The sequence below is a fragment of the Limulus polyphemus genome, unplaced genomic scaffold (genome assembly GCF_000517525.1).
Source record: "Limulus polyphemus unplaced genomic scaffold, Limulus_polyphemus-2.1.2 Scaffold4048, whole genome shotgun sequence".
NCBI classification, from domain to species: Eukaryota; Metazoa; Arthropoda; class Merostomata; order Xiphosura; family Limulidae; genus Limulus; species Limulus polyphemus.
Genome location: NW_013669658.1, coordinates 7,747 through 17,434, shown reverse-complemented (window position 1 = coordinate 17,434; position 9,688 = coordinate 7,747). Strand labels below are relative to the sequence as shown.

Sequence of the window (9,688 nt, the reverse complement as noted above, 5' to 3'; positions counted from 1 at the left end):
TAACATTGCTCTCTCCAGTCCTTGAAATATTTATGAAAGATAGTTTCAAAACTGTGTTTGTTTGTTTTTTCGTGTTTTTAGCGAGTTATGGAAAATATAAAGAATATGCTATTTTGTGGCATTCCTTAAATCATTTTATGGAATGTGTCCGATGTAAAGAATCATGACTGTACATTTATATATACGCATATTTCAACAGTGAGCCACTTCAGGCAAAACAATGTTGAAATTATCTCATCTGTACGTTACCGTTTATCCTTGTCAACTCTGTGATCAATAAAGAAGTAAGAAGTTGATAAAATCTCACCCACATTTTTTCTAGGTGCAATAAGAAAGAATAATGAATAATAAAGAAATAGGTTTGTTTGTTTGTTTTGAATTTTGCACAAAGCTACACGAGGGCTATCTGCGCTAGCCGTCCCTAATTTAGCAGTGTAAGACAAGAGGGAAGGCAGCTAGTCATCACCACCCACCGCCAACTCTTGGACTACTCAATGTACGATATTTTTTTTGTTTGTTTCAAAGCCAAGTTATTTCTTTAATCAGGGTACTAACAACCTGATTGTAAGATGGAAAAGCATCATCGATAAGAATGGAGACTATTTCATTTAATAAATGTTTTGTTTTGATATATAAGTTGTTCGGGTTTTTTCATCTAAAAAAAGCGACATTAATTTCTTGGAGACCTAATACATATAGTTTTGAGCACGTGGGTACTTTATAACGTGACGGTCAATCTCACTATCTGTTGGTGAAAATAACGCCCCAATGATGTGAATTCGAACCCGCGACCCGCAGATTGCGAACTGAGCTCTCAAACCGCCCGGCCATGCCGGGCCAAACTACTGAAAGCGAATTTTATAGATTATTGAGTATGAAACCAACAAATATAACTATTATTATTATTACTAGACTCCACCTGGATTAGAAATGGAGGTTATAAAAAAAAGCTAAAACATTATTATGCATAAAATTACAGACTAAGCAGGTTTTAATAGAGCTCTGAGCACAGAAAGAAACTACACTGAAGCAACTTATTTAATAAACACAAAACATTCTTTAAAATCCATATGAAACAACAACTTCCATTTGTTTTCATCCTTTAGGGAAAAAAAAATTCTTGGAATTCCAGGTTGTGAAACACAAACAATTACGTAAGCGTACAGTGAAGTAAATGCGTGTATCTAAGTGTGGAATATGTGGGAAGTTCATCCAATCAAATACGCTTGTTGACTGGGGAAATCCGTTATTTGCTTCGCTTAACTCTTATTAAGAATGTTATGAAGGAGCCTATAAAAGATGTTCGTATTCTCTTTGTTTATTTCGGGTTCAGTCGCTAAAGAGTTAAAATCAAACAAAGATATATAAAGTAATAAAAATGGTTAAAAACGATCTGGAACCCCGTAGAGTAGTTAGCTTTGTAGCTTTGATATTTTCTTTTTTGGGCCTCGTCATCGTTATTATCCTATCTTCATGGACTTTCTATCAAAGTTCTAAAGAGAAAGTAAGGAATTTGAATTTCTCTCCGGACGAACACGAAAGGTTTGAAAAGACAATAGCTGCCCTCAGAACACAATTAAAAGACATGGAAAATTGGAGGAAGATGGTTGATAAAGTAAGTCACGTGAATGTATAATAAATGTTATCATAAAGCGGATATCGAATCCTTATTAAATTCAGTCAACTACTAAAACTAGGCCCTGCTAATCCTTGTCATCATTTTTCACGTGCTCGTTTGGATTATGTGTTGCATATTTTTATGCGGTTTTGTTAAAACTTTGTTGCGATAAGTAAAATGATCATTCCTGTATGATTGTTGTATTTTCTATGTAGTGTTTAGTTCTATATTTATTGTGTATTATTTATCTCATTACTACATCATTATTCTGCAATATAAAAGACAATGGAATATGGGTAAAACATTTTTTTAGTAACATCCCTAAACGAACAATGTTTCTGGGTTGTCAGTGACATAAAATGATTTAAGTTATTGACTAACTAATTAATTATCACTACATTTTTTAAGTCTAGCATTACGTAACACTTAAGGTGTTTATGTGATTTCAATTTCAACTTACTTTTTAACTTGTCTGATTCTAAAACATTCTCACAACTAGCGTGTAGTGGTTCAATCATGTGTATACGATCACTGAATTTAAAACAGGAAATTATTTTAACCTCGTTTCTAACGAATGGAATGAATAAGAACTTTTTTTTCATAATTCAGTACTTAAGTTATATACTTTCAAAACATTTATTTTTATTCAGGCTCGTAATGCATCCTTCAGCAGTGAGGAGGAGCCAAGCCTTTCTCGACTAAAACGAAGTGTGAAAGAAATCGTTACGCGTAAGTGTTAGAGTTTTAGAAAAAAATAAAAAACGGTGTATATACATACATTTATCTCGCTACAGAGTGCATATTTAGTTTCTACAAAATCAAAGTTCATGATCTCAGTAACTTATCATGACGGATATTCTCAAGTTGTATAATGGAATTACTTCAGTATTTAGTTTTCGAATATAATATTGTTTTTTGTATTGATGTCTTTATAAAACCCCATATATATACGATAGAACAATAAAAACTTGTACGATTAAAATAACATAGATGCAAAGTGTGAATCTATGCATGAAACTACTCTGAGCCTAGAAGGGTTTGACAACAACAAATTGAAACAATATAATACGTATGTTGGCGGGTCTAATATTTTTCTGAAAGCGGATCATATACTCTAGTCCGACCATGAGTCAACGAGTACGTTGGCAAGAGATTACGGAAAGCAGCTCCAGAGACAGCATTAGATTTGAGAGGGGATGAATGGGGGGGGGGCTATGTCCAGTGTTGGACCCGCCAGTGATATAGCCAGTGTTCTGGGGCACATTTCTCTGAATACGTATCTTACACGCACATGTAATAATTTCTAAATGATAGACGATGGACAAGAGCTTTCCATACATATATATTATGTTGAGTTTGTACTAAGTTTTGTTTTCAAGGAAATAAACAATAAAAGTAGCATGTCACCAGCAGCGGGCTAGATTTTTAGCACAAAGTTTATCAAGAAGTGTTTAAGTCACATTTAAAGGAGAATATTTTTTTCAACATTTCCAGTTAAAAAATGGACACTTAAGAAAGCCTGGCCCATAGTGTGATGGAAGTTCGCACACGAAGGCAAATAACAATCTGATTTCAAGCTCCCATAAGTCCTTTATTTCAGAACCCCGACAGACGTTTTAGGATATTTTTGTCATGACGTAATCTTGTCTTTCAGCTATTTTCTTTCTTTTAGCGCTTTCATACAATCAACTTAATTCGTACTGTAAAATTGCATCCAGTATGGAAAAACATTTTCCCATCACGATACTTTCGTCGATTTGTTTCAGTGTGATGCTAGTTTTTACCTACGCGAATTTCGTCACTACGCCATCTACTTATTTAAACCTGAATTGTGGAATTTTTTTTTGAAAGGCATCTTTAAAGCAATCTGCAAAAATATATTTTCATGTTCGATGTCACATTAATAACAAACGAAATAAAAACTTTCATTTGTTTATTAATTACAAATTCTATTTTATAACAGAAGTATTTATTTTTAGATGAATACAAGTCTTCGGGAACAACTTACACCCATTGGGGTAGCAACTCCTGTCCAAACTCAGGGGCCCAACTTCTCTATAACGGTAAGAACAAACTATATTAATACAGCTCCCATATTTCTTTGATATTCTATATTACAGCTAAACACATTAGCTGAATTAATCTAATTTCACAATGTTCTGCCTTATTAATCAGGACCGAATGTTACAGTACTGTCTGCGAGTCGGAAGGTACAAGGTTCGAGCCACAACATGAGTAGTCGCATAGAGAGAGCGGGTGCTGCTAAACGGCTGCCTTTCTTCTGATCATAATTTCGAGATTAGGAATCGCTATGCTTGAACCTTGAGTTTTTTAACACGCCACTTAAATTTAGATTATGTGTCGCCTAAGACAACGTTCATATTCAAAACACCAGTACGAATTTATCTAATAGGAGCTAGTGTTTTTGGTTAACCGCTTTCTTATGTTAAGACAATGTCTTTGTTTATGCATTGCTCATTAAAATCAGTTATTAATGACACAGTAGAAAGGTGCGACATTCTTAAGGTTCTTGTTTGTAACGATAAACAGGGACTCTAGGATGATACACACAGAATACAATATTTCAGAATCAAGCTTACAAAAAGGAAGGTTGGTATGAAGAATATCGTTTCTCTGTGAAATACATTAAAAAATATGATGAAACCACAGTGCTTTTAACAGATGGACCTGTTTTATTCAGGGGGTAATATAGATGGACCTGTTTACTTCAGGAGGTAACATAGATGGACCTGTGTTCTTCAAGAGGTAAGACTGATGTACCTGTTTTCTTCAGGGGGTAGTATAGATGGACCTGTGTTATTCAGGAGTAAAACATATCTATTTCGCTGTGGTTTCGTTGTCTTTTGTTCTTCTTGTTGTTTTAATAGGAATTACCAATTTTTTTATCCTACGTATTTTTATTTTCAATATTGCAAGGCATGAGACATAAAAATTCAACATTATAAAAACTCAATATTTTGTTGTTCCACAGGTGTCGTCGCTGCTGGCTACTACGGTCACACAGGAGGTGGAGCCGATTACCAGTGTTTGCCTCACAAACCACAGTATGGCTATAAAAATCCTGGGACTCAATATACAACCAAACTTGGGGGAAGTTCTATGTATGGAACAGAGTATCGAGGAGACAGTATATATCCCTTTAAAAACGACAAAAATGACGGTAAGTATTTATAAAATAATTGAATAAACAAATTGAACAATAGAGATTGGTGTTTGAAATAAAAATCAAATATTATTTTTCTTATCAATATCGATTAACATATATATAGTGGGTGCAAAATCTGAAAGTGAAAATGTAAAACTGTACCAATAGGGAAGTTATTTATTTACAAGTTGCATCTTGTAGAATGACATTTACTTACACATCATAAAATAACTTCTAAAATTGTATTACGTTATTTCGTCAAAAAAAAGTTAAATATAACCCTACATTTTATAAAGAACAGCAAAAAGAATGTCAAAAAGTTTGATTAGTGTCTGTGTTTTTCATCTATACCCAACTTTTTCCAATTCCTTGTTTTTGTGTTAAACAAAAGAGGACACTTCTTTATGTATTATAAAATTAAATGGTATGGTCGTACATCACCCATGGAATCATTACAACAGATCAATATAGATTTAAAAAATCCAAAGAGAAACTAAGAAATTTAAAAAATAAAAACTTAGAAGAAATTTACAATCTTAGGAAAAGGCCTGGCTTCAGAATGATAGTCACAAGACTCTCTCGAGTCCTTAATTGATGATAAGTTTTAAATAAGCCTATGCAATGTTTTAAAAATAAAGCAAAGGAAATTTTATGCAGGAAAGCTTTCTATATAACAACTGCATATTTTCCATATGTTCCTATCACAGATTTGAGTGTTTTTACGAGCTATACTTCGCACACAATGCCAATGATAGTTTAACTCTTTATGTGTTAAATATCAAAGTATTTTTCTCTGAAGGAAGACGTGTTATATAGTAATCGTGAACTGTGGGTTTGAGGGTCCATAACTCGAGCCCTTTTTGTTTCGTAAAAACGTGAATTCCACAGTTTATGGCCAGGGGTGCGTTGTAAATGTGAGGGTTAAACCCAAATCCCACTATTCGATTAGAGTAGCCCAAAAGTTGATGATGGGCGTTGTTGATTAGTTGTCTTCATTCTAGTCTATTACTTGAAAATTAAACACTTTAGTACAATATGAAGTTTTAATCAAATTGTAAAAGTTTCTTAAATTTGATCATGACGAAATGATTTTCCATTATAATGTTGTAGACGTAAAGCGCTCGTGTAGATGTGACAAACATGGCGTTTTCTCCATTAGACGTGTCCTCTGTGCTTTGGGTATGTTCAAAGTAAAAACGTGTGTACGTTTTGTATGTTCAAAGTAAAAACATATTTGCTTTTGGTATGTTCAAAGTAAAAACATTAATAGCGATCTTATTTATTTACTCTGTTATTTTCTTAATTCCAGGGAAATCACTGAATCAGATGGACAGCGTGTGTGCTGTGTGTTACGTACCTGTCCGGTCAATTACCCTAATGATACCGGCATGGCAGGAATGTCCAACAGGATGGACATTCGAATACAAAGGCTACCTTATGGCGTCTCACTACAAGCAACATCGAAGTAATTTCGTGTGTGTGAACGATACGCCAGAATCGAAGGAGTCTGGTGAAAACACCAGTGGTGGAAGTTATTTGTACCCAGTAGAGGGCATCTGTGGTGCCATTCCATGTCCACATTATAGTAATGGATTAGAGTTAACATGTGTTGTGTGTACCAAATAAATCCGTGTAATATTAACATTTTGTTGTAAGTTGATAAACCAAGTATGGACAGCTAGACCTTTTAAAGATAACAATAACAGTATTAACTTTATTAAAGACACAGCATTTCTGTTGTGTTTTTAATTAGCAATTATGAACTTAGTGAAATTCTTGGATTTTTTTATGAGAAAAAAATCCTATTGTAATTTTTCTTCCAGTTAACTTTATTTTTTTTCACTGAGTTATTGCTACCATTTGTAAAACAAGTAATGTATTTATCAATGCTAGACTTTATGAAGTGAATGAGTATTGTGTTAATATGAGGTGAATGTATTTTCATTATTTTTTGTCAGTCTAATACTAATAAAAATCACAGATCAAGAACTAAAAAGTTTCCAAAAATTACAAAGAATAACATAAAAAGTTAGGTGAAAGTGTAATGTGGCTTGGGAACACTATTAGCATTCAAGACAAAATAAATTAGGTTTAGCAACAAAATAGTTAAATGTTGAAACGTTTAAAAAAATAATCATCAACAACATAGAGGTGCTACATTGTAGGGTGAACATGGTCACCTATGGGGTTGTTATAATGACTAACATCCTTTCACTATGTACAAGGACTGGATCAAGACCTTACTAATAAAAATGACTGACCCTATAATGGAGCCGACCCCATCAGCTACAGTTAAACCTAAATATCGCCAGTTTATTGGTAAATGGATGGATTTTGATTTATGTTATTGATTTTTTCATCTTCTGATTCCACACTTCGTACAAACATCCCTTTCAATAACAATGACTTACCTAGACCCTCTCAATCAAGGATTTCCAGCAGATGAGTGAGCCTGCGTTATTATCTTCTTGATTCCGACATGGAAGTGTATATTTTATCTTCTATTGACACCTGGTTTTCATCTAACAATGTAGATCAATCTACAGTGTTTCTTTGCACTTAAGATTTTACCAATCTATGTTGACATCATTTTAAATATTTAATTTTTTTTGTCTGATACTTAATTGTATATAATATATCGTTTACTATCCATACACTAGCAAAATAAAACATACCAATAACTGTCAATAATGTCCTATAGATTTTGAAATATGTCAGTTAAATATCAATACATATCTTGCTGTATGCCAATATATATTAATAGTTGCAAATGGATACTTATTATGCACAGTAGATGAAATATCGTTAACCAGTAGTACAACAAGAGTTGCAGGTATATTGTATATCTTATGAAAACAATAACATGATCAACAATTAACTTACGAATAACGTCAGTTGCACCTCTTCAATATTTTCAAATAATTGTGTTCGGGATATACGTAAGTGAGAGGGCTGTTAATGTTATCACAAAATGAAAAGTTTGTTTGAACTTATGCACAAAGCTACACAATGGGCTATCTGTGCTCTGCCCACCACGGGTATCGAAACCCGGTTTCTAGCGTTGTAAATCCGCAGACATACCGCTGTGCCACTGGGGGGGGGGCAATATGAAAAGACCCCCTTGTATTTATAATTACACAGGCCTGCGAATTTAAACTTCATAAAAATCATTACAACCCGACTTCCTCACCTTGAAATTAAAATGAATGTTAATGCTAAGATTAATAAATTAATTTCAAGATCGCAAAATTTGATAATTGTTTTTCTCAGATGACGAGCATGATGTCATAACATCTGAACAATGACAAGAAAGGTTAACACAAAACTCCAGGGGTTAGTAAATAGAAAGTAAGATAAAATATACAAGATAAACTCAAATAATAAATATATATATACATATTAAATACATAATGAAATTATAGCAAAGCGACATCACAATACAGAGTAGAAAACAAATTTTCTCAAAATTAAATCATAAAACAAAATACTATAATATTAAAAATAAAATAATAAAAAGAGTTACCACCAAAACAAAATCACGAAATTAAAGACTCAGTACATATCGCTAAGAATGCTCGCTCTTTCATGTGTATGACCATTATAATATCACGGTCAATCTCATCATTCGTAGGTAAAGAGCTGAAAAGTTGGCTGGCGATGGAGGTGGTGTTGGTTTGTTGCCTTCACTCTACTCTGTCGCATCAAAATTGTTTCTTTGAATTTATGCACAAAGCTACACAATGGGCTATCTGTGCTCTGCCCACAACGGGTATCGAAACCCAGTTTTTAGCGTTGTGAGTCCGCAGTCATACCGCTGTGCCACTGGGTGGCCGCATTAAAATTATGGAGAACTAGTACAAACAGCCCTCGAGTAGCTTTGTACAAAATTCAAGAAACGAACAAAAATAAATAGCCATCAAAAATTAAAAACAGAAGCATCCCGGTAAAACAAAACATTTTTCAACTTGGGAAGTTTCAGAATTTACGCACAACATACATATGTAATACACCCGCACACACACAAGTGAAAAACAATAAACAGTACACGTTTTAATATGGAGCAAAATGCATACAAAATATACACACAGTTGAAGAAATAAGTAAAATTTACAAACGTTAATGACATAATTTAATAAAATATAATATTCAAAATAAGGAGAGATAAATGTAACCGAGATTATCATTTAGGCTGAAATGTTCATTTGAGATCCCAAAGACTTTCTTAGATCAGAAATTAGTAGTTTGATGATCTTCATGTTACGATTTTGAAGTTATTAGTAGATAAAGGATAGCTGTTAATTTCTCACTGATTACAGGATTGCGTTTGAATATGTCCAGTATATAGCTGTCTACGCCGGTGTACAGACCAGTAAAAGTTTTCTTTTCATAAACAGATGTTGTTAACTGGTTATTCAGACGGTTAACTTGAATCTAGAAACTAAAGTTTAATTTTAGCCTCAGTTCCAAATGGAAATTTTATACGTGGGTGCTGAGAGTTAAGGAAATTCTGGAAATGAATTATATGTTTTATGAATATATGTGTGTTCATTAACTAACGTTCAAATAATACTAGAAAAAATCGTAATGCGAAACCACGGTTTACAGAATAAAACAAAGTGGAATTGAGTATGAAGTGAGCAAGTAAAAAAGAAAAAAAAAAGAGTGACAACGTCAAATTTTAATTAAAATTACAAAAAGCCCAGTCCCCCAGTGGCACAGCGGTATGTCTTCGGACTTCCAACGATAGAAACCGGGTTTCGATACCCGTGGTGGGCAGAGCACGGATAGCCCATTATGTAGCTTTGTGCTTAATTACAAACAATCAAAAAGCCCAACTAATGTGATCAGGCTTTTACCAAAGAATTAATGATGAGATTAAATACAAGACTTAAAAGCAACAGTTA

The 9,688-nt window shown here is 33.5% G+C and overlaps 1 protein-coding gene across 1 annotated transcript; it reads left to right on the top strand.

Annotated features, from left to right (window-relative positions):
• Nucleotides 1–1,259: 1,259 nt before the first annotated feature.
• On the top strand, nucleotides 1,260–6,781 carry LOC106470507. Its single transcript, XM_013931065.2, has 5 exons — nucleotides 1,260–1,615; nucleotides 2,269–2,347; nucleotides 3,598–3,681; nucleotides 4,611–4,799; nucleotides 6,094–6,781. The coding sequence occupies exons 1-5, from the start codon at nucleotides 1,379–1,381 to the stop codon at nucleotides 6,408–6,410; spliced, it is 906 nt and encodes a 301-aa protein (XP_013786519.1). The 5' UTR covers nucleotides 1,260–1,378; the 3' UTR covers nucleotides 6,411–6,781.
• Nucleotides 6,782–9,688: the final 2,907 nt, after the last annotated feature.

What these genes read in the sequence shown, in the direction of transcription:
- LOC106470507 (XM_013931065.2), top strand. Translation starts at nt 1,379, where the DNA reads ATGGTTAAAAACGATCTGGAACCCCGTAGAGTAGTTAGCTTTGTAGCT. An exon ending in TGTGAAAGAAATCGTTACGC is followed by an intron (nt 2,348 to 3,597) that starts GTAAGTGTTAGA and finishes ATTTATTTTTAG; the next exon opens with ATGAATACAAGTCTTCGGGA. An exon ending in GGCCCAACTTCTCTATAACG is followed by an intron (nt 3,682 to 4,610) that starts GTAAGAACAAAC and finishes GTTGTTCCACAG; the next exon opens with GTGTCGTCGCTGCTGGCTAC.